Here is a 24,856-nt window from a genome sequence, read left to right on the forward strand (position 1 = left end):
GTCCAAACCCAACCTCAGAAACTAGCTGTAAGTGACAAGTCCACCTCAGTTTCCTCCCCTATAAAATGAGCATAATAATAGCATTTATCTCCTTGGATGATAGTGAGGACAAAATAAGGCAATGTTTGTAAAGTGCTTTTCAGACCTTAAAGCACTCTATAAACGCTAGATATTATTGTTATTATTATATAGACTTAGGAACAAATTCTGCCTTTGATATTTACTAGCTTACTAGCTGTATGACAACTGGGAGATCCTGCTTGGTGAGTGCCTTACAGAGGCCCACGTTAGGTAGATAGAGCCCTGGTTTCTATTTCCTCCCCACCCCACCCCCTAGCCATCTTCTGCCTTAGCTGAGTACACTCCTCCTTCTCCTCCTCCTCCCACACTCTTTTCTTTTCAGTAGCCAAAATCAAATCAATCCTTACTATTGTTCCTGGAAAGGGTGTTTATCCACTCCTATCTCTATTTGTCACTATAGTTCTACTCACCAGCCTTGTGACTTTCCAAACAAAATGCCCCTCTCAGACCACCACTGCTCTCCCTATTGGGGTTTTACCCTTCTTTTGCAATGGAAGCTCTTTGAGGTCAAAAATGGTCTTTGTATCCCCAGTGTTCATTAGCACAATGCTTGGCACATGGAAAATGCTTAACTGTTTTTTCATGCTCTTACCTACTCTAAGGGCAGTTAGATGGCACCGTGGATAGGGCATTGGGACTGGAGTCGGGAAGACATGAATTCAATTCCCACCTCAGACATTTACTAGCTGTGTGACTCTGGATAAGTCTCTCTCTCTGCCTCAGTTTCCTCATCTATAAAATGAACTGGAGAAGGAAATGGCAAACCACTCCAGTATCTTTGCTGAGAAAACCCCACAGCAGGTCACAAAGAGTCAGATAGGACTGAAACAACTGAATAACAACACCTACTGTAAGGGAGTATTAATACTCATAATGCTTACCTCACTAGGTTATAGTGAGGTTCAAATGAATTAGTGTAGGTAAAGTGTAGACAATGTGAGGAACATTTGGAGGGAGCTGCTACTCAAGTCCTTTGACCTCTATGTAGTGAAATGCCTCCATTGTCGCTGAGCTAGGGTCTAAATTTCTGTCTTTTTGAGGTCTCCAGTTTCCTGTGTAGGTAGATAGCCCACAGAGACCCCAGCTTAGCTGCTTACAATTTAGAATCCAGTAAGGGAACTGGTTTACATTTTAATCATGCTATTGTGCCCTCTGGGCATTCCACCTTGCCATTTTAGAATCATAAAATGTTTCAACAGGAAGGGAACTTAGAGTTCATGTAATTCAATACTGTTTTTTAAAAAAGAGCAAACTGAGGGCCAGGAAAAGTGACATCTTCAAGGTCACATGGCCAATTAATGGCAGTGCCAAAACCAGAACCCAGGTCTTCTGACTCCCAGTACAGTGGCTTCCCCCCCTACCCCCACCCCCAGGATACCCTATTATGTGTCTTGCTTCTCAGGTGTACTCTGACAATGTGGAAGAACTGATACCCATCAAACCATTAGTCACACAAAGGTCACTCCCCACCAGACACAGCCTGATAAATTGCTTTGGGGCATTTTTATCTGCAGGGTACAACTCAGGGGAAAACTGGAGAGCAATTTTATCTCGGATCCAGACTTAAGGTGGGGGGAGGGTTATAAAATTTAACTAGCCAAATGAAGCCATTCCAATTTTCAGAGTCTTTGTAGAAGAGTGATCAGTTTACTTCTCTGCGTGGGACACAGATTTCAAATGCTTGTCACATCTCCATTTCCTGGTACACTAAACACTACCCTACCCAGACATCCTATTCTCTGGTAGCACTTGCCATAATCCCTGGAATCCTAAAAGAAAAATGTCTGTGTCTTAGGAGTTGTCATCATCTCAAGAAGTCAAGAGATTTCTGGACACTATGGGCAAAACCTTGCAGAGTTGTTTAGCTCAGGTGAAGGATAAGGATGGGAGGACAGATGAGACCCTCATCCTTGCTTTAATTTCTAGCCTTTTGCCCATTGAGTACTGACCCCTCTCTCTGTGACTTTCCCTTATAGGTACAATAGCATCGATATCAGATGTCACAGAGTTATGACATAATCCCACATGCTGTTGTAATACCAATTTGTGCTGATCTGGAGTTCTTAGCAAGAGTAAGGCATTCTTCACTCTGAGTGGCTTCTCTCAAACCTGCCTGCCTCTTATCCAGCAATGTGTCCAGCCTTCCGTAACCTACAAATTTACACAACCTCATACTCTCCTCTTTTCTCATCTGAAGCTACCCCAGGTGCAAAAAAATCAGGCAATCCTACTTTCCTCATTTCCCAAACATCAGTATTCTTCACCTCCTTTCACCATATTCACCTGCAATTGGATGTAAGATCCAATGATCGAGTTAGTATGATCTTCCCAGCATATCAGCTCCCCAGTGTACCACTGGCAATGACTAATGAAGTTTGTAGTAGAAGATACGAGTCATCTAACGGCAGGAGTACTGGATGCATAGTCAGAAGACGTAGATTCTAAATACTTTATTAGCCTTCTGACTAGTAGCCTCAGTTTCATCACTTATAAACTGAGGATGATAAGGCGGCAGAGATTGTTTCATTCTTATGCTTGTGTCCCCAGAGGTTAGCACAATGCCTGGCACGTAGTATGCACTTAAAGATTGCCTAGTGTAGTCAATCACATTACCCACCTGACAAGGGGGAAAAGAAAGCACTTTATGAATTGCAAAGTGCTATGTAAATATGAATTATTATTGTTACTAATAGAAATAATAATGCTCTCCTATCTGCTACGGGAATTGTCACGAAGATACTTTTAGTGAGTCTAAAGGGGATGAGCTTACCACATCTCAGTAGAACCTTAGGATCGTGCATCTAGAGCCAGAGGGCCCTCAGAGGCCATCTACTTCAATTTGTTCTTTTCACAGGTGGGTAAAGTAAGGTCCAAGGAGTTTAAATGCCTTGTCTGAGTTGATACAGGTACTGTCAGAGAGACAGGATTTAAAGCCAAGTCCTCTGACTCTGGGGCCAGGTTCCTTTCAACCAAAATGCACTATTACTATTCTTATTTACTTACAAAAAACCCAATTCTTTTATGCACCTGTGAAATTCCATAGAACATTAAACGTAAAATAATGAAGCAGAATAATGACTTTTCCAAGGACATTTCTATCTGAACTCCATACACAGAAGATAAGAATGAGATGAATAGTAACTGCAATGACTACAACAGCGACAACAACAACAGCAATACAAGTACCGCTTACCTCGGGGCAGATCTTGGAGGGCTGTAGAATACAGAGTTGTAGAGCTAAAACGGGGAAAGAAATTTCAGTATGTGCGTTTTTCTTGAGACTTCAGCCGTCACTAGAGTCAATAGCAGTTTCAGGGACCTACTTCCTTCTTCCCTGGATGACTCTAGCCATGACTTTTGTCAAAATGTTTCAGTAGCAACTTCTTATAGCCCATAGCTAGCACCGTGATACAAAATATTTCTAACCCATTACTTTTAAGGATGGCTCACTCACCTCCATCCATCAAGGCCAGCAATGCCAGAATAAGGAAGGGAGCAGGTTTGCCAACAAACTCATACATCAGGCTTCCAAAGGGAGCCCCCACTGTAAAGCAAAGGGATAGCAGTGAGGTGCAGCAGAGGCTGGGTTGAAAGGTACCACTTAATAGTGTTTTGTGTCTGCGTAAATAGATCTCTCTCTTTCAACACCCCTATTAGACTTCAGGCTCCTTGGGAACAGAGTGTGCCTTACATTTCTTCATCCTGAACGCAGTGTTGGGCACATAGCAGATCTTCAAATAAAGACTTATTTGCTGGACTGTGGACTACCAGAGCTACAAAGCAGAGGTGTCAAAGATGAAGCCCATACATGGGCTAAAACACTCAAATTCCCTCAAATTAAAATGTACTTGGGAAATATTTAACAAAATAAATAAAAATACAGTAAACCATAGACAATATTACATTTTTTAAAAAGTCAATGTGCAGCCAGCAAGGATTTTTATGTACAGATTAGTGGCCCCCATTTCTATTTGAATTTGATACACTGTTGTAAAATACCTTAGTTCTCATCTTCCACATTTTTCATTTTATTGATGAGATAATGAAGGTTCAGAAAGATGAGGGCATTTGCTGTCAAGGTCACACAGCTGATAAAAACAGAGTCAGAACTTAAACCTAACCTCCTGATTCAAGTCTCTTGATCTTGCCACAAGAGGAAATTGTTTAAGGAATAAGCTAAAAAACCAGGGATGATAAGCAAAGGATAAGACCTGGGGGTAATCACAGGACCAGTAGATTATAGATTTAGATGTTCGAGGAATCTTGACAAATATCAAGTACAACCTCCTCACTTTACAAATGAAGAAACCAAGCCTCAGGAAGGGGAAAAAAACTTGTGGGAAAGTCAGCCAGGTAGCGAAATAGCAGCTTATCATTTCAAGGAACATCACCTTGCTTAAGAGAAGGAAAAAAAGATGAGGAGAGATATTGGGTTATAGAATCAGGATTCAATAATTTTATGGACTTTTATTTGTTCTTTTTTAAAGGTATTCTATTTCTTTGTTTTTATGTAACAGAGAAGATTACTAAAAAAGTTGGCTAGGCGGAAGACTGTTGCTCCTGACTTACCTACCCATCCCATGCAGGACCTGCCTTCACCTTGGCTGAATATAGGAATGACCCAGTCAGTGTACCCCAGGTCCCAAGCAATCATTAATTTTCTAACCAATATTTGGAAATAAAGAGGTATTTACCTAACACCCCCAAAGCCAGACCACCCAGGGCAATGCCCATAGCACTCCCTCTCTCATAATCATCTGTGTATACACTGGCCAGCATCCCAAGTCCTGCAGATGGAAAAACAAAAGGATAAGAAAGCAGGTTCTCAGCACCTAGGAAGCTGCAGGATGGGGGAGGTTATGGGGAAAGAACAACAGGGGAAGGGGGTGGATGTTGAAAGCTATAACACGAAATGGATGGGTTGCAACAGGACAGGAGAAGGAGGCATGCTGAAGGTAAATTTGACAATCTTGCCTCAAGCCAGTCTTGTCAACTTAAATTAGGGAAAAAAAAAAGAATTCCAATATCCCATTCTTGCTATCTCCCACTAGGTTTTACTCCAATACCTTCTTCAAAATCAAGATTTCTTTTGCATCATAGGATTTAAAGCTGACAGGGACTTCACAAGTCATTTAACTCCACCACCTCATTTTACAGATGAGGAAGCTGAGGCACAGGAAGGTGGTGACTCTCCTAGATTACACAGCTAATTCAAAACTAGGTCTTCTCTGTCTCTAGCTTCAGTGCTCTTTCTTCTACTTGAGATATGGAGGTCTCTAGCTTCTAATCCTACTGCTAATATGTAAGGATCTGAAGTTCATGGTTGGGAAAGGGAACTGAAAGGAAAGAGAGGAGTGGAATATAGGGTAGGGGAAAAAGAGAGGAAGGGAAGGTTGAGGAAGAAGAAGGAAAGTGTTGGATTTACCTGCAACTGATGAAAAAGAGGATCCAATACCTTGAAGGGTTCGGGCCAAGAAAAGAAGAGTGTAGGTGCCTGAAAAAGCAAACACTGGGCAGAGAGAAGAGACCACCGAGAAGAGCCAAATCAGCAAATGGATCCAAGCCCTTGAACTGTTTTAAGAACAATCACTGTGTCACCCGGTCTTCATACCCATTCTTGCTTTATAATGGAAGATCTTTTAACCAGGTCAGACCAAAGGGGATTTATTTCTTTTATGTGAGCAGCTCTGTGCCATAAACTGTGAGCCATACAAGACAGTTCAGGAACTTGAGAAGCTTCCAACCTAATGTAGGGGAGATCTATCAGAGAGTTAAGTGGAACAAGGGTTAGTTTATGAGACACATATAATAAAAGACCATGACAATGACCTGTCTGGCTTATGTTCAATTATTCCTAGCAAAGAGGAGTCATTGAAAAGGACACCAAATATTAAACCAGAAGATCTGTGTTAAAATTCCAGCTCTACTATTTAATAGGGATGTGACCTTTTGAATCTTAATTTCCTCACCTATAAGATGGGGATAATAATTCTGACTTTTTTGTTGTTTTTTATTGGTTTTTTTGGTTCTTTTTAGGCAATTGAGGTTAAGTGACTTGCCCAGGGTCACACAGCTAGTAAGTGTCAAGTGTTTAGTCTGAGGCCAGATTTGAACTCAGGTACTCCTAACTTCAGGGCCAGTGCTCTATCTATTGTACCACCTAGATGCCCCAATTCTGACCTTTTTTTACTCCCACAAAGTTGTTTTGAAGAGGAAATGGACCCAAAAGACCTTTGTAACCAAAATTACTGTCGAAGTAAGAATCATATGAAAGAATGATCCAAACCACTAATACTAAGAGAAATAAAAGCCGTAACAAACTTGTGATTTTACCTCACACTCAGCAAATTGACAAAGATAACAAGAGATGGGAATAGACGGTGTTCAAGGTCTTATAGAGAGATAGGTGAACTGAGGTGCACTTGTGAATTAGTAAAAGTATTCCAAAGAAATTTAAATAAATCAGATGCCCAAAAACTTTGAGCCAGAGATTCTAGTGTTACATAGCCCGAGGAGGCAGTTGACAAAAAGCAAGTGCATATATATGGCAAAATATTTATAGCAGTACTTTTTTCTTTTTTTTAAATTTATTTTTAGTTTTCAACATTCACCTCCATAAGCTTTTGAGTTCCCAATTTTCTCCTTTTGCTTCCCTCCCTCCTCTCCAAGATAGCATGCAGTCTGATATAGGCTCTATATACACATTCCTATTAAACATATTTTCACATTAGTTATGCCATAAAGAAGAATTAGAACCAATAGGAGGAACCACAAGAAAGAAGAAACAAAACAAAAGGAAAAAAAAAGAGCAAATAGTATGCTTTGATCTGCATCCAGGCTAACAATTCCCTCTTTGGGTGTGGATAGCTCTTTCCACTATGAGTCCCTTGGAGATGTCTTACATTCCTGCATTGCTGAGAAGAGCTAAGTCTCTCAAAGTTAGTCATCACATAATGTGGCTATTACTGTGTACAATGTTCTCCTGGTTCTGGTCACTTCATTCAGGATCAGTCTATACAAATCTTTCTGGGTTTTTCTGAAATCCACTTGAATAGCAGTACTTTTTATGACAGTAAAGAACTAGAATCAAAGTCGATGGTTATCAGTTGGGGAATGGCTAAACAAATTGTGGTACGTGATTCCAGAAGACTAATAGTGAAGTGTACTACTCACATTCTGATAGAGAGGTGAAGCAACTCAGAGTGTAGAACGAGTCATTTTTTTTTAAAGACACGACCAATGAGAAATTTTTTTTTGCTTGACTATAGATGTTTGTAATGGGTTTTGTTTTCAGTTGGGGGAAATAGTTGGGCAGTAAGGAAGGTAGATTTTTGATAATGGAAAAAATGAAATATAATTTTCAAAAACAAAAGAATGATAAACATGAGAATCATGGAAAGTGACATAAGCAGAACCAGAAAAACAGTATGTACAATGAATGTAAATGAAAGAACAATCACGAAACAATTGAAACAATGTTGTGATTTTATAAAGAACAAACTTGTTCCCAAAGATGAGATACGAGAGGACCTGATCCTTTGCAGAAGTAGAGGTCCACAGGTATGGACCACAACATATAATGTCAGATTTTTTTTTAATGTGTTGATTAATGTTTTGCTGAAAGTTTTTTTCCTCTTCTCCCCAAAAAAAGTCTTAATTAACTGATAGTTCTGTGGGATGGTGAGGAGAGAAATAAAGAGGAAATTTAAAAATGCAAAACCAAGTTATATCAATAAAAATATATTGAAATGTTGTATGTCTGAACTATTATTATCTCATTCTCATCTTTTTGATGGGGTTCAAATAGAAATGGTCTGAAGACATGTTGCTATTCTGGTATTATTCTTTTATAACTAAATGTTCTGTGGACTATTGCTCAGGAGGATAAAATGTAACTAACTGAGAGTATTTGGTTCTAAGTTTTTCTGTAAACTCACCTAATGAATCTTCTGATAGTCTGGTAGGGACGACATATCCTCATCCTATTGCTTACAGTTTTAATTTCTTCAACAAGGTCTCTGTATTTTGAGAACTTTTCATTCCACATAGTTTGGAGATTATGGGTACCTAGCATGGTGACATCCATTAGCAATGGTTTTAAATTTTTATGGATCAATGTTATATCTCAGTGGTTGCAGACAACAGTTTTGTCCATGATAGTGCTCTGGTTCCTGTACAATTTATTGGATTCCCAAGGATATTTTGGGATTTGTATTTGTAGTATGGGCATTTGTTGTCTGTTAAATTAACAGACTTCTGGTATATAATTCTAGCCACCTGATCATGTTTTTCTAGATATCCTGTAGATACAAAATTTTCATGACCTGCTGTGATATATTGCACAGTGCCATCACTTTATTGCACAATCTTCATCCGTCAACAAGTCTGGGCCTCTTATGGATATCATTTTTGAAATTTCTGGTGGTAATGACATGATCTTAATCTTAAATCGCTATCATAAGCCTCCATTTCCATAAATAAATCTTGCATGAACTAAGCCATTTGACTTATGCTTCTTTGTCAACAACTTGTTGCTTGAGTTTATGTGGGTATCATCCATGGAACAGCTTGTGATTTTGATCTGAAATTATAACTAATTCATAGGCATCTGGAGATAAAACACTTTCAGTTACATTTGAATATAGGCTCCTTTAGATCGAAGACCATGTTTTTGCTTTTGCCAACCTAGGAATTGAGTCCTAAAGCTCACCTCTCACATCCAACCTTTTGCCAAGTCCTGTCAATTCTACCTACACAACATTTATCTTAAATATACTTTCACTTCTTTCCTCTGGCACTGCCACAACTCTGGTGAAGGGCCTCATCACCTTCCACCTGGACTATTGACATCTAATTCGTCCTCTACTCAGCTATCAAAGAGATCTTCCTAAATCATAAGTATGATTGTGTCACACACACACACACACACACACACACACACACACACACACACATGATATATCCAATTGTTCCCTATTACCTCCAGGACAGAATATAAAAATCTCTATTGGATGATGAAGAACTAGGAATGACTTAGCTATTCTCAACAATGCAATGATCTAAGACAATCCCAAAGGACTCATGATGAAGCAAGTTATCCACCTCCAGAGAAAGAACTGATACTATCTGAATACAGACTGAAGCATGCTATTTTTCTTTTTCTTTCCTTCCTTCCTTCCTTCCTTCCTTCCTTCCTTCCTTCCTTCTTCCTTCTTTCCTTCCTTCCTTCCTTCCTTCCTTCCTTTCTTTCTTCCATTCTTTCCTTCTTTCTTTTCTTCTTTCTTTCTTTCCTTCTTTCTTTTGAGTCTTATGAAATGACTAATATGGAAATATTTTACATGATTGCACATGTATAATCTATATCAGATTGCTTACTGTCTCAGGAAGGCTGGAGGGGAGAAAGGGAGAGAGAAATAGAATTTGGAACTCAAAACTTTAAAAAAAATGTTCAAAATGGTTTTTAACACATAATTGGGGAAAAATAAAATAAAATAAAAAATAAAATATTATATATACATATATACATATATGTGTGTGTGTATGTGTATATATATATATATATACATATATATAGTATATGTATATGTATATATTTATATATATTTGAAAGCCTGTATTTAGCTTTCAAAGCCCTTCATACCCTGGCCCCTTCCTACCTTTCCAAGCTTCTTATATTTTATTTCACTCCACTTACTCTTTAATCTGGTGACATTAGCCTCCTTTCTATTCCTCTAAAAGGCTCTCCATCTCCTAACCTTGAGAATTTTCATTGGCTGTTCCCTAAAGTCTGATTTCTCTCCCTTCTTTTTTTTCTAGCTCCTGGCTTTCCTGGCCTCCCCACCTTCTTTTGTGTCTCAGCTAAAATCCCACCTTCTTCAAGAAGCTTTACCCAATCCCCTTTAATGCTAGTGTTTTCCTTCTAAGATCATCTCTAGTTTCTCCAGTATACATTTTGTTAGTACATTTTTTTAAAGTTGTCTCCCCCATTAGATTCTGAGTTCCTTGAGAGCAGGGATTGTTTATTTATTTATTTATTTTCCTTTTAAAAAAATTTCCAGCATTTATCAGTGCTTGGCACATAGTAGGTGCTTAATAAATATTTGTCAATTTGATTTGAAATTTTTTGTATCCCCAGTGCTTAGCACATGGCCTGGCACTTACAAAGTGCTTGAATGCTTATTAATTAATGATTGACATTCATCAAATACCTAGTTTTGGTCGTTATTATTGCTTTTGAAGTTAGATCTATTTGATCCAAAAGTATTTCTATACATTTTTAACCTCTTTGTTCATCATGCTTAATATATTCATCATCATTATTATTATTATAGACATTATGTAAAGCCTAAGAGTCAACATAGCTTTTGTCCCTTTATTCACTTGCATCTTCACCCTATCTTGAACGTTCTTTTCCCCTTCTCTGCCCGCATTTCAAATCTTGCCCATCCTTTAAGGCTTAGATTAAGTTTTATCTTCTCTGTGAAATTTCCCCCTGACTCTTCCATTTCACTCTTATCTATCTGGTTCTCTCAACTCCATTGGCATTTAACATCTGGCAGGGTTGTCAATCCCACTGCCTACTGGGGAATTAGGCTTCTTGCAGTCTCCAAGGTACATTATCTGTGCCTTTGCTCAGACTAATATGTAATTGCATTGGCAAATCAAAGAGAAATAAAGCTTAAGAGATCAGTGGCACCAATAAATAAAAGCTATCTGTCCAAAATACTCACCATATGAATTTGAAATTTATATGAGGCTTAGTGATATACTCTTTCATCTTATAGTAACTACTGTAATTCTGAGGGCACAGTAGATGTTCAATTAAATCAACAAACATTTGCTAAGCACTTAGTGTGTGTGAGAAGACAGACATCATGGAGCAGACAGGAGAACCAGGAGACAAAGAATCAGCCTTGCAATTAGGAAGACTTGGGTTCAAGTTTAGCTTCTGACACTGACTGGCTGAACATGGTTAACCACATGGTTAACCATGGCTGAATCACTGAACACGGCTAAATTACTTAGCTGCTCAGTGCCCCAGGTAACTAACTATCTAAGACTATAAGTTACAGGTGATATCAATCTGCTTTAGTGAAAGTAATTTCTATATCAGGAGTTCCTCATGTCAATGAAATCATAGGTCCCTACAATTAAAAAAAATAAATATAAGGAGGAGGACAAGATATTGTTCTAAGTTCTAGGGATACAAAAAGGTAGAAATGTTAAAGTGCTTTGCACATAGTAGGTGAGCAACAAATATTTGTGAAAGTTGATTTTTTGAGGGAAGGTGAAAAAGTGAAATGGGGGATGAAATAACATAAGAAGCTGAGGTGGGAAGAAGAGAAAGGAGAAAATGGATTGGGTAAGGGAGAGCTAATATTAATTCACATTTATATAGTGTTTTTAGGCTTGTAAAGGGGTTTAGGTGCATTCATTCCTTTAATCTTTAGTACAACTCTGTGCAGTAGGTGTTATTATCATTAACTTCACCATACATATGAGGAAACAGGCTCCAGAAGGCTTAGAGACTTGCCTGGCATTACCCAACTGCTAAATTGAGAAGATTCAAACCCAAGTCTTTTGCGCTCTAATCCCAGCACTCAATCCACTACACCTCATTCACTTTTCAAGCTTACCAACAACAACCTCAGTTGCCTCTTGGTACCTTTATTAAAATCTGGCTATTCACAAATTAATCACCCAGGCATTGACCTTTACCATTTCTTTTCATTTCTTTCATTTTATTTGTCTTCCTCGAATCTCCTTTTTATTAGAAATACATACCATATTTACTTCTAAGAGGTTAATTGTCTTTCTCTTTCATTTTTTATTGAACTTTAACTGCCTATAACCTTTATCAACTTTATTTTGACTGTTGGTAGACTCTCTGGAAATTTACCATTAGCTGTAATTTCATGTTCTGTTCACCAACCTTCACTTTAAACATAAACCTGTAACTTGCCCTTTTCAAAAATGTGATATTCTTATATTAACCCCATCCAGGGTATTAAACAGATAGACAGATGTGAGCACACACAGTCAACCGACACATAGGTTCCACATTTTAACGGTGATCATGATTTCCTAAGGCAAAGGTAAGAGTCCTTGTTGCCCCTCCCTACTTTTTTTTTTTGGTTGGGCAATGGGAGTTTCGTGACTTGCCCAGAGTCACAGAGCTAGTAAGTATTATGTGCCAGAAGCTAGATTTGAACTCAGGTCTTCCTGAATTCTGGGCCGGTGCTCTATCCACTACACCACCTAGACAGCCTCCCCCCTCCCCCACTTTCCTTTCCTACTTCCCATTCTCCAGTGTCTCTCCTTTATTTCAGAATTGGGTAACTCCTTCCAAAATCCCAGGATGCTACATTGCTAGAATGGATCTGAAGAGGTGGCAAACCTTTGCTATTCTCTTCCTGCCAGGACCCTACCTTCCATCCCTTCTTCCCACCACACACACAAGCAGCAAAAAATTCAGATGTGCCTGTTCAAGGACCCTGAATTAAAATTTCTGATTCTCCTTTGAAATAATCTGACCCTGCCTCACAAGATAGAATTGAAGGATGTCAAAGAAGAGAAGCTCAAGACTTACTGACTGTAGAGAGAAACATGATGACAAAGCCAGCAAACATTGGGATGTGATAGCCAATCCTAAGAGGGAAGCAAAAACAGCAACTCTAAGAGATTTATATGTTTCGCATTAGAGGGAGTTTGGATATTTTGTAGGTATGTACATGCATACACACATACACATTTAGAAGGAAAAGAGAAAGTAGGATAATAATGAGGGATATCTATATCTACTGTCTATTGATATCTATGTCTACATTATATTTGCCACCTTGTCATGCTGACCTTTTGGGGATAGAGGGATAACAAAGTCTGAGGATATTCTATGTACTTTCTCATACTCATGCACTCATATCCCAGGCAGGGTTAGCATGTTCATGTGTATTTGTGCATGAAAGACCATCCAGTGCATGAATCTAGATTCAACCTCAAATTTTTGTATATAGCTGTGTAATTACATATTCTTGCCTCACTATCGTCACATGTGTCTATGTCTATCTTTACATATACAGATATATGTACACATACACATGTATACTTTTATATAGCTATATATAAAAGTGTGTATGTGTGTATCTTTGAAAGTTCAGAATAACCTTATTCATGTTTGCCAACACTCCAGGTCATGACAGTGAAATTCTGACTATTCCCAACCCCTTGTTGTTTAAAGATCATACTCTGTAGCAAGGGCTGAGAACCTGCAGCCTTGAGGCCACATGTGGCCCTCTAGGTCCTCCAGTGTGGCCCTTTGACTGAATCCAAACTTTATTTTGTCCTGTGAAGTTTGGATTCAGTCAAAGGGCCACACTGGAGGACCTAGAGGGTCACATGTGGCCTCAAGGCTGCAGGTTCTCCATCCCTGCTCTAGAGCATTGACATGATATGGGCACATCCTGTGTCTTCTCCCTTCTTGGTTCAAACCTGATTAGGGGCTTAGAAGGCATCAAGCCACTGGATATTGCAAACAGATCCGGGACTCAGGACTGTGATTTGAGTATTTCATTATTATAAATATTCAAAGTTTTCTTTTTCCCCACAAGGACCTGAAATGCTGAAATTCCCCAGTTTCCTCCTCTAGCTTAAAAATAATATCTCTTGATAGAAATAGGTGCCTGAGCTCCCAACCACCTTGGGATGTTGGGATCCCCATTAAAGTATACCTGTTTGTGAGGAGCCCCACAAAGGGGTTGATCAGAAGCTGCATTATAGCCTTTGAGGCAAACAGAAGTCCAACTCGTAGATTTTCCTCCTCCAGGAACTCAGTACCTTGCAGACAATTGTTCCTAGGTGCCGAGCTGGGTCCAATGCCTTGTGGAGATAGGGTGCTAAAGGTACCATTCATCCATTCATTTTCTGAGTGTTTGCTTCCTTTAACCACCATTGTAGTATTATCAAAGTAGGAGAAGATGGAAGAAAAGTCGGCATTGTGGAGAATCCCTGGGGCACTGCTGCCAAAGGGCAAAGTCTCTGATACACTGGCGCCTTTGAATTCAGTTGCATAAAGGAAGGTAGGAACGATGGGCACTAGAATCCAATTAAAGACAGATGGTAAGTGACAGGGTAGGTGACCGATGACAGGGCAGGTTGTGATTCTGCCTCTATCTGGTCCAGATAAAAAGCTGGAAAAGCAGGCTACTTGTGCATGTAAAGTAGGTCTATGTGATGAGATTTGAAAGGGTGCCTGCAACAAGGGCTTGCCTACCTAAAACCATTCTGGCTGTCATTGTGCCTAAAAGCATCTACTTTTAAAGTTGCTCCTTCAGACTTAGATAAGATGTTTTAATAAAACATCCAGGAAGTCACTGTTCAAAAGTATGTTACCCAGAGGTGACAACATATTGGCATTTCTTACTGCATGGGAACAGATTAAGTCAAACTGGATTATCTGACTACAGTCTGGAGTGGGGAAACAAAGCACAAAGGGAATGGGAAACTAGACAAACAATTTGATGGGATGGAAGCTGGGAAAATCCAGACAACAGGAAGGGTAATCTCTGTTAGGGTACCACATTTGGAAGTAATAGGCAGCTGGGGTGGGGCTGGGGAGAGAGTATAAACCTACAGGGCACGTTGGGAGGATGATGAAGGGGGAATAAAAGGATGAGGATGGAGTTATTGGTGAACTCTGCAATTCTGCCTTAGTGCCAGGATTTGCTTTAATTCCTTCTCTGTTCTCTGAAGTTCCCTTCACATCCATTTGCCTTGATGCTGACTCCCTCCATTTGGAATGCTTAAGAAGCACCAGTATTTATCCTTCCCTCCTAAACCGCATCACCCTCTGAGCTAGTATTCCTGTGGTAAGAGATGTGACCAGCACAGATGAAACTGTAGGACAATTTTACCCTGCCCATGGATGATCCCAGAACATACCCACCACAGTCAGTAACATGTTGTCCAGCAGGAGTGCCACAAATACCACCACCAGCACCAGCTTTTGGGACTCTCTTCCCTCCTTCAGCCATCGGCAGGAAGTACAGAAGATAGCCTAGAATGTGGTAGAAAGTCCAGCTTGCTATTGTCTTTCCCCCTCACCCCTACCCCAGAATCTAATTCTCTCAGAGCTAAAGGTCTCCCATTTCATTTGTGGGAATGGGAAGAAACCTACTATTGCCAAAATTCTCTGTTAGATAGCTATCCAAAATATAATGGACTCCAAGTCTATTAGTCTGACTTTATTTTTATATATTTAGCTTTTAAATATCTAACTAAACTAAATTTTTACTGTTTCTAATTATCCTCCATAAGTACCATTTACTCTATTTGAATCTCAGAGCACCCTCTTGGTAAGCAATTGATACAGACTAATCCAACAACACTGGGGAGACTGAGATATCAAAATCAATAGTGGCTTAAATCATAAAATTCATCATAGAATGTGAACATTGGAGAGAATCTCAGCAGTCGTCTCATCCACCACTCTCCCACCCCGTTCTACAAGTGAGAAAGCTAAGACCTAGAGAAGGGAAATGATATGCCCAAGGATAGACAGCTACTTAGGGGCAGAGTTAGAACAAAAATCCAGGGCTTCTGCCTCTTGGCCCAATTCCCTTTTCATTACATCATGGTGCTTCTCTATGCAGCAGTAAGAAAGCTACAAGAAGAGGTCAAGCATCTCAGCTCCTTGTTTTTACTGTAAGACCCTCCTCAGACAGATTTTGTTATTTGGTGTAGTTAAACTACAGAATTCCATGGTCAGTTTTTTTTTTAATGTAAGTAGATTTCATGTAATTATCCTGCACTGGCTCATGATCACGTTAAATCTTTGCTGATTGAATAGTTTCTGGGGGCAAATTTCGTTTTCCTTGTGAGTCTTTTTGTCTTAATGACTGAGGTAGCATCAAAGATGTACTTTAAAAATGAAAAATAAGATCAGTGTTAGGGTTTGTCAGGGACTCTATACCAACTATTTGTTTGGGCAGGGATCCAAATGAATAAAGCAGCCTCAAATTTGCATTAGTTTTCCTCTAAGATCCCAACAATAATTTGTTTTCCTCAAATGTTAATATATATTCTGTTATAAAAAGTGACAGGAAAGTAGAATATTCTTGAAACTATAGAATACCTACTAGATCAATTGATTTACAAAGTGATTGACATGGGATCATAAATTTAGACCTAGAAGAGACCTAAAAAGACATCTAGTCCAACCCCCTCGTCTAAGAAGTAACTTAATCTCAGAAAAGTTAAGTGACTTGTCCATGGTCATCCATCTAATAACCTCAGAGGCAGGATCTGAACTTTTGTTATGACTTCAAGTCCAACAGTCTATATCCACTATGCGACAATGATGGCATTAACTTCAGTGCCAGAACCAGAATCCTTTCCCTGATAAAAAAATAAAATTTAATAAATAATTTTGCAGAGAACTCCATGAATTCAGTTATGATTTTAATTCATATGCAGAGATCAGGCTTCAAAAAAGTTGCCCAAGAGATACAGCAACATAAAACGGAGCCACAAAGAGGCTAAGATACAGAGAGACACAAAAAAAGAAAGAAAGAAAAGAGATGAGAAATACCTGAATAAAGGGAACAAGGGGGAATTAGGAAACAAGTAAAAGAGTAACATAGATTTTAAGCCAAATCCTTCTTGTATTTTGGATGAGGAATCACAAGCAAGGATCATGTTATATCCAAGAGAATAAAATTCTTACCTTAAAGCACATTGTGACCTGAAGTACTAGCTGTTAATAGCAGAAACTATGTTCTATGAAACTGGCAATATAGATGGATTTATTTTATCTGACAGTGAGTGTCTTTCTCCTGCAAAGAATTAATTGGAACCTCCAACAGGTTCCCTTTAGACTCTCAGCATCCTACGTCAGAGGCAGGAAGGCAGGACCAGGAAGAGAAGAAAAAAAAAAAGGAGTGATTATCCTAAGCAAAGATACACTGACTCTCAGCTGGCTTTCATCAATATTTATCTATCATCAGACTCTTAACTATTGCCCAAGTCTCTCCTTATATAGGTTTTTAGAATAGATGAGATGTTTTAGAGGCTCAACTGCCCTCACAAGGCAATCTCTGAGTCAGTGAAAAATTAATTTACACACAGTTCTGCAGAACAATAAAAAGGTCTTCAAATAATTGCCCACCTACAATTATCTCAGGCTGTGGACTCAGAATACTTGAGCAGGATATGATTTACAAAACCCAAAGCTAGAAGAGATGTTGGAGATAATCTAGTCCAAATTATATTTGCACAGGAATCCCTTTTGCAACATGTCTAACAAGTGGTCCTTCAACACCAGTTTGAAGACCTCATGCTTTTCCAAAGCATCATTGGACTTTAGAACATTACTAATTGCATGGAAGTGTTCCCTTTTATTGAGCTTAACTCTACTTCTGCACCTTTCAAGGCTGCACCCAGGTCTGCCTTCTGGGGCCAAGTAGAATAAGATTATTCCCTCTTCCATCTAAGAGTCCTTCAAATATTTGAAGGCAGTTATTATGTTTCTGCTGTCTTTTCTTCAAAAATGTTAGCAGCTTAATCCCTAGTCACCTTCACACAGGTGAAGAAAACAGAACCAAGAAAATAATATACACAAGCATTCATTTGTTCATTCTTTCATTCATCCTTCATTTTTTAAGAGGATCAATGACATCACCAGGTGACATCTTGACTTGCACATGAATTGGATTTAAGTGAGACAGTTACACAGAGTCATCAGTCTCACTCTGTCTTCCAGAGTCATCAAAATCCAATGGTAGGACAACAATCAAAACAACTGGTGATGGTCCAGGGTGTAGTAGATGACCTTGGAGTCTTTGATATATAATCAACCCCTAAGCCCTCCTCTGCTCCTGCTTCAGCCACCTTCATGGCCATTTTTTCTTTTTTTTTTTTTTTTGAGGCAACTGGGGTCTAGTGACGTGCTTAAGGTCACACACCTAGTAAGTGAATTCAGGTCCTCCTGACTTCATGGCCAGTACTCTATCCACTGTACCACCTAGATGCTCCCTTCATGACCATTGGAACAAATTGTTCTCATTCATCCCTTCCACCAAAGGAAGTCTTTGCATGTTTGAGGTATACATCTTTCTAACTCACCACAGGTTTGAGGCCTATCAGTTAGCGTCCACATGGTCTAGCCTGTCTGCTGAGACAGCAAATGGCAATACTACTAAACTTAGATTAATTGCAATGAACACTCATGGTTCTGAAAAACAGAATATTTAACATATATTCTTCCTCTTGGTAGTGTGGTGAACTGTAGGGGAAGAATGTTACAGGCACTGTCTGACTTGATTCCTTTCTTGTTCCTTCGGGATTAACTTTTCCTTTGTCACAGTGGAGGGTTCAATGTGATGTGGAAATGAGGGGCATATAGCAGAAAATGGCCATGAATTGTTTTTTTTAAGACATCAATTCAAAATGGTGGTGCGGAGTGTGGCTCACAGTAGCATCTGCAGGTGTTTCTGTGATTCCAGGTATCAATAGTTCATTCACTCAATAAGCAATAACTAAGGATCTAGATGTTTAACAAACCACCCAGTAGCTGGTAGCACAGTAGACAGAAAATGTTGGGCTTGGAGTCAGAAAGACCTGAGTTCAAATCCAGAATCAGACACTTCTAAGATGTGATCCTGGGCAAGTCACTTAATCTATTTGCCTCAGTTTCCTCAACTGAGAAAAAAAACAGAGATAATAATGTCACTTAATGCACAGGCTTGTTGTGAGGACCAAGTGAGATAACATCAAATGAGAGAAGATTTTAAAGCACTTAGCACAGCATCAGGCTCATAGTAGGTGCTTAACAAATGCCTATTCCCTTACTCTTCTATGTGCCAAGACCTTTGCATTAGACACCAGGCATAAAAAGACAGAAATGGAACAATCACTACCCTCCAGGAGTTTGCATTTTATTGTGGAAAAACAACATGTTGGCAGATGAATGAATAAAACATTTATTAAACACTTACTATATGCAAAGGAAAGTCAGACAGCCCTCCCCCTACACACACACACACACACACACACACACACACACACACACACACACACAGAACTCTAATTCTAATGGAGGAGACAACACGTAGGAAAGGTTTCAGCCACAAGTGAGATGGAATGGTCTCATGCTCCTTAAGGCGCAGCAGCAAAGAAAACAGAAATACCTTTTCTTTAATGTCATTCCCACTGATCAAATCATGCCAGTTTCTGATGTATGAAGAAGAACACAAATCATAAACAAATTAAATATACAATAATGTTGAGGGAGAGTAGGATACTAGCAAATAGTGGCATCGGGATAGGCTTAATTTAGAAAGTGACCCCTGAGTCAAGGTTTGAGGAAAGCTTAGGAAGTGAAGGTGAAGAGGGATTGCATTACAGGCTTAGAGCATTAATATTGGGAATAGTTCTCATTATTGTTCAGTGGTTCTCACATTGAGCTCAAAGGCTCAGTCTCAACAACACATACTGAACCATTTGCTTGGATGAGGGTTAGCTATAAGAGCAAGGGACTCTATGGTCCATGGAAGAGGAAGTTCGGATGTTCAGTTACCAGTCTTCCACACAGGTGGAGTGGTTTGGGTGTCTCAACAGCTCAGGTAATTTTCATGGTATTCTCAGAGGAGCCTCTTCCTCCCAAGCCTGGCAACGGGTTTGACTGGATTACACTCACCTCTAGCTTTAATTGACACAGTCTCTGCCAGACCTTACTGAGTAAATGACTATACTGCTTAGATCAGGAGTTACACTGTTGTGCCTTATTACTTCCTGCTGCTGCGGCTAGTCAAATATTTAGCCACAACTCAGATTTCCTCTTCTATCATCAAGCAGATGTCCATGTCCCAAACTCATTGGATGTGGGGAACAAAAGATAGTTTCCTTCTTTGACCACCAAAAAGAGGACTGGGGTGACATGACATGAGTTGCACCAACACGATGGGCGTGGTTCTGTACCAGAAGGAGAAGAGGGAGCTGTGAGGTGAATTAAGTACTTCAGAGCAAATCGAACAGAGCTCATTATAGAAATCTGGGATTTTTTGGTCTGGGGAAGGGAAGGACAGTGGATAGACCGAAAATACAACAAAAAGTCACCAAAAAAATAAAAAGATAATGACAGGACTTTATATGTACTTGGGAGGATCATAGACTTGAAACCGATGATGTACTTATTTTATAGATAAGGAAACTGAGGCACCAAGCCTGTATGCAACTATTATTTCTATGCAGATGATCCTCAGATCTATTTATTCTAGCCCTACCTTTCTCTTGCCCTTTACTTTCACATCAAATGCCTATTGGATATCTCAAACTGGATGTCCCATAGACATCTTGAACCCAACATGTCAAAAGGTATATTGGTTATCTTTCTCCCCAGACTCTCCCTGCTCCTTAACTTCCCTATTACTATAGAAGGTACCACCATCCATCCTTCTGTCACCCAGGGTCACAATGTAGGTGTCATCCTCAAATCTTTCCTCTCTTTTAGCCTCTATTTACAATCTGTTGCCAAGTCCTGTCAATTCTAACTTCACAATATTTGATCTATATGGTTCTTTCTCACCTCTGACATTGCCGCCATCCTGGTGCAGGCCCTCATTACCTTTTGGTTAGACTATACATAATTATTCTTTCCACATCATGGGGGTTAGGGATCTAGAAAATCTATGTAAATCTTTTTGGCCCTCCCTTCACACCAGAGAAGAAGTCTGATTTTTTTTTTCTTTTTCTTTTATGGGCTGTTTATAGTGTCTTATTGTAAAATTTGGATTAAGTATTTAGTCATGGGCTCTGTGTAATCTGCTGACCTTCATGTGTCATCTGCAGCTTCCACAAAACTCCCCCAACATTCCTATTTGATTTCGTATGCCCACCCACCATATATCAAAACCACAATGAGGGAAGTGGTGATGTGGAAGGAATAACTGTAACAGCTTTCTGGTTGGTCTCCGTGCCTCAAGTTTCTTCCTCCTAAAGTCAATCCTCCATTCAAAAAGATTTTCCTGAAACTCAGGTCTGACTATGTCACTGTCTATTCAATAAATACTAATCACTCTACTCTTTCAGGATCAAATATAAAATCCTTTGTTTAACTTTTAAAGTCCTCAGCCTTTATGACCTGGTCCTTTCCTACCTTGCCAGCATTCTTATATTGACTGCCCCTCATGCCTAGGAATCTTTCCCTCCTTCCCTCTGCTTCCTACCTTCCTTCAAGTCTCAGTTAAAGTCCTACCTTCTGCAACAAGCCTTTCCCAGTCCTTAATCTTAGTTCCTTCCCTCTAAGATTCCCTGTCTGCTTTAGTTTCCTTATTTATAAAATGAAGATAATAATAGCACCTACTTTCCAGGTTTGTTGTAATGATAAAATAAGATCATATTTGCAAAGCACTCTGCAAAGGTTAAAGCACCATATAATTATTATTATTATCACATAGTTGTTTGCACATTCTCTCCCTCATTAGAATGTGAGCTTTTGAGAGCAAAGAATGTGCTTTTTTGTTTGTTAGTTTGTTTTGTTTTTTGCCTTTCTTTGTAGCCCCAGTACTTAGCACAGTGCCTAGAATACAGTAAGTAGTTTAATAAGAAAAACTCTGACTCAGGCTCCACCTCGAATTTCCTGTGGCAATTTGTTTAAAGAACACGTCATGTACCCTTTTGAAGTTTGCAAAATCAAGCTTGAGACCTCAATGAAAGCTCCAGTTTTAACTGACTAGTTTCCTGTTTTTCATGATGTGGAAATATTAATCTTCTCCTCCTATCTGTAAAATTCCATTGAACATTACTTAATGTAACTGAATGGTATAAAAAGGCTGTGATATCTTTGTGGGGTGCTGTATAGTGATCATTATTTACTGACTGAATAAGCTGCAGCGAAATCTGTCTGACTGGTGCTGGCTTATTGACAGTGACTAAGTTGATGGATTTACCCAACAGTGGCAGCTGGTGGAACAGTGGATAGAACTCCGGGCTTCAAGTCAAGAAGACCTGAGTTTAAATCCAGTGTCAGATACTTACTGGCTGTAAGACTCTGGGCAAATCTCTTTGCCTCAGTTTCCTCAACTATAAAATGGGGATAATAATAACATCTACCTTCCAAGGTTGTTGGGGGATCAAACCAAACAAAACTTGTATAGTACTTAGCATGGAGCCTGGCACATAGTAGGTATTATATAAATACTTATTCCTTTTCCCAGTCACCACTTAATAAATGCTAGTTGACTGACTGACCGACCTTTCCATATAAGTGAGAATCCAGTTGCACTAGTCTCCTTGACATTTCTGAAACATGACAGTCCATGTTTTGCTTCCTGTGACTTCTTAGCTATTTAATGATTGAGATAGCCAGGTCTCTCTCCCTGTTTCCTTTGCTGGAAGAGGCCTCAACCACAGCAGATTCCCAGCCTCTGGGATTCTCACACAAACTGGTGACTTGGGATATCTATCTCTCCCCTCTTGGCACCTCACATCCTGAGGTCTCAAGGAAATGTATCTTAAAATTTTGATTTGAGAGCACATACTTGCCTTCTGCGTGAAAACAAACAAAACAAAACAAAACAAAACAAAACAAAACAAGCAACACTAGTCGCTAGTTAAAACTTGCGTCTACCCTCTCTAAAATGTAAATACCTGCAAGTCAAGATCTTATTTTAAGCTTAGAGTCCCCCACAACCAAGCACAGAGTTCTGTAAATAGAAAGTACTCAATCATGACTGATATCAGTGACTCAACCTTTCCTCCCAGAAAGTCTCTGGAGACTAGTAATTTTGAGACCCTAAAGGAGACTTATAATTAAGTGGGACTTAAATGCCTAAGAAAAAGAATGAGAAAATTATGCCCTCTCCTCACTCTTGACTTCTTTGCCCTACCTTTTTCTGCTATATGGCCACAGCTAGCCCAGTGTTTGGTGGGCTCCAAAAGAAGCTGTGGGAAGGAGAGGTATTATGCTGCCTAGCAGACTGAAGGTCACAGAGCCATTGAGGTCACGAAGAGTCAGGCATGACTAAACAACAACAATAACAAAAGGATAATAATAATAGGAACCTGATTATGCATATATGTTACAAGGGTTTTTCTTTGTTTTGCTTTTTTTAATTGGGAGTGGGAGAAAGAAAATAAGTGCTTGTTAATTAAAAAAAAAGATTTAAAGGAAAACAAAATAATAATTGCAACTATCTCACAGGGTTATTGTGAAGATGTAATGAGATAATGTATGTTAAGTGCCTCACAACCCGTAAAGTATTTTGTAAATATGACCTATAATTAGAGATTATCTGTTTTAACTCCCTTATTTGGTATATGTCCTCACCCTTAGTGAAGCCAAATAGTCATGTTCATGCTGTATAAAAGATGTTAATTTCCTTAAGAGTGAGAAGGAAGACTTCTTACTAGCAATGAAATAAAATGGATGAGTGAATGTTTCTGGGTTTCCCCAAGAAATACACTTGATGTTTTGGCTGCAGCCTGTTTTTCTAACTAACCTATCTACCCCCTTCTTATTAACAAACTCCTAAATTTCTGTTCCTTCCTTCTTTTCAGGTCAGATCACAACCTATGTTACTTTGGGCAAATTTCTTCTCCATCTCTGGGCTTCAGTTTCATCCTTTGGGGCCCCATCCAGCTTTAAATCACTGTTTCTTGCATAAAAAATCAGCTTCTAAAAGGAGGCAATATCCTCCTACCCATCCACTAGAGGCTACCAGATCCTCCATAGAGCATAGAATTTGTCTCCAACCTTTCTGGGGCTGGCAAGAGCAGGCCACCATAACACTGGCAAGAAGGTGGTAGTTTAGGTTGAAATCTCCTTTTATAGACATGCTTAGATAATAGGTAGTGGGAGGGATCTAGGAAGATACATGTAAGAGCTTCTGACTTTTTGTGTGTGGGCAGCTTGTAGTCCTCTACCTTCCATGAATTGCTAGGTTTGCAAAGCACATAACATATATTCTCATTTGAATCTTACAACAACCCCATGAGGTCCATGATATTATTTCCCTCATTTTACATATGAGGATATTGAGTCTGAGAAAGGTTAAGTTACTTGCCCAAAATTGCACAGCTAAGTAAATAAGTAGACAAAACAGAAATTTAAATTTGGGTCTGTCCTCCAAGTCCATCACTAATCTATCTCCTAGCTGATAGGGATTGGGATATAGTTTCCATGAAGGTTAATGAGGGCCACTTGGGTGGGAAATGGACAAATAGAGAACAGAGCTAGCCAGCATAAAATTAGCCTGGAAAATCAAATGCATCCACACACCAGTTGGATTCAATAAACTGAATCCATTTTCTTTGTTGAACTCATGCATCACATCATCTGTCACCTGATGCTGAACCCTTTGAAACCTACAACTCAGACTTGGATTTGTGATGAGTTTCAATTTTCCATCAGCATTCCTATTTGACTTCACTTCCCACATCTAGCCCTTTCCAGTTCATTGATCCATTCTCTAAGTCCTGGTATTGGTTTCCAACTGCCATTACTGATGGAGTATCCTCATTATATTTTCTCCTCAAGTTCTTTAAGCACAAAATGATTCAAAGAATATCATGGCACCCTCAATGAAGCCATAGTTCTTTCCTGACTCCTGACTCCCTGGCTTTCTGCCCAGGGGCTGAACATCATGGCCCACTATTTTCCCACTCTTGTTATGTAATCTCACTCTGGTACAGGGAGCTAACAACCATGGTGAACCCTCTTTTAATGGAGCTGTCACACATACAGGTCTAAATTCTTTCCAGAAGCAGGAACTAGACCCTTCTG

The 24,856-nt window shown here is 39.3% G+C and overlaps 1 protein-coding gene across 2 annotated transcripts in view; it reads right to left on the reverse strand.

Annotated features, from left to right (window-relative positions):
* Positions 1-16,936, reverse strand: part of SLC18A1 (solute carrier family 18 member A1) — a 30,638-nt gene extending 13,702 nt beyond the window's left edge. The window contains exons 1-8 of one of the 2 annotated variants that reach the window (XM_020969638.2): positions 16,802-16,936; positions 15,019-15,133; positions 13,809-14,172; positions 12,671-12,729; positions 5,507-5,590; positions 4,776-4,868; positions 3,536-3,625; positions 3,275-3,318 (exon numbers count right to left, since the gene is read on the reverse strand). In XM_020969638.2, coding sequence (XP_020825297.1) covers positions 3,275-3,318; positions 3,536-3,625; positions 4,776-4,868; positions 5,507-5,590; positions 12,671-12,729; positions 13,809-14,172; positions 15,019-15,133; positions 16,802-16,813 — 861 coding nt within the window. In that variant the 5' untranslated portion in view covers positions 16,814-16,936. Of the gene's footprint in view, positions 1-3,274; positions 3,319-3,535; positions 3,626-4,775; positions 4,869-5,506; positions 5,591-12,670; positions 12,730-13,808; positions 14,173-15,018; positions 15,134-16,366; positions 16,461-16,801 lie in introns of those variants that run through there. The other variant, XM_078149626.1, reaches the window with a different exon arrangement.
* Positions 16,937-24,856: the final 7,920 nt, after the last annotated feature.

Source organism: Phascolarctos cinereus, unplaced genomic scaffold (assembly GCF_003287225.1).
Source record: "Phascolarctos cinereus isolate Bilbo 61053 unplaced genomic scaffold, phaCin_HiC Scaffold_2;HRSCAF=192, whole genome shotgun sequence".
NCBI classification, from domain to species: domain Eukaryota; kingdom Metazoa; phylum Chordata; class Mammalia; order Diprotodontia; family Phascolarctidae; genus Phascolarctos; species Phascolarctos cinereus.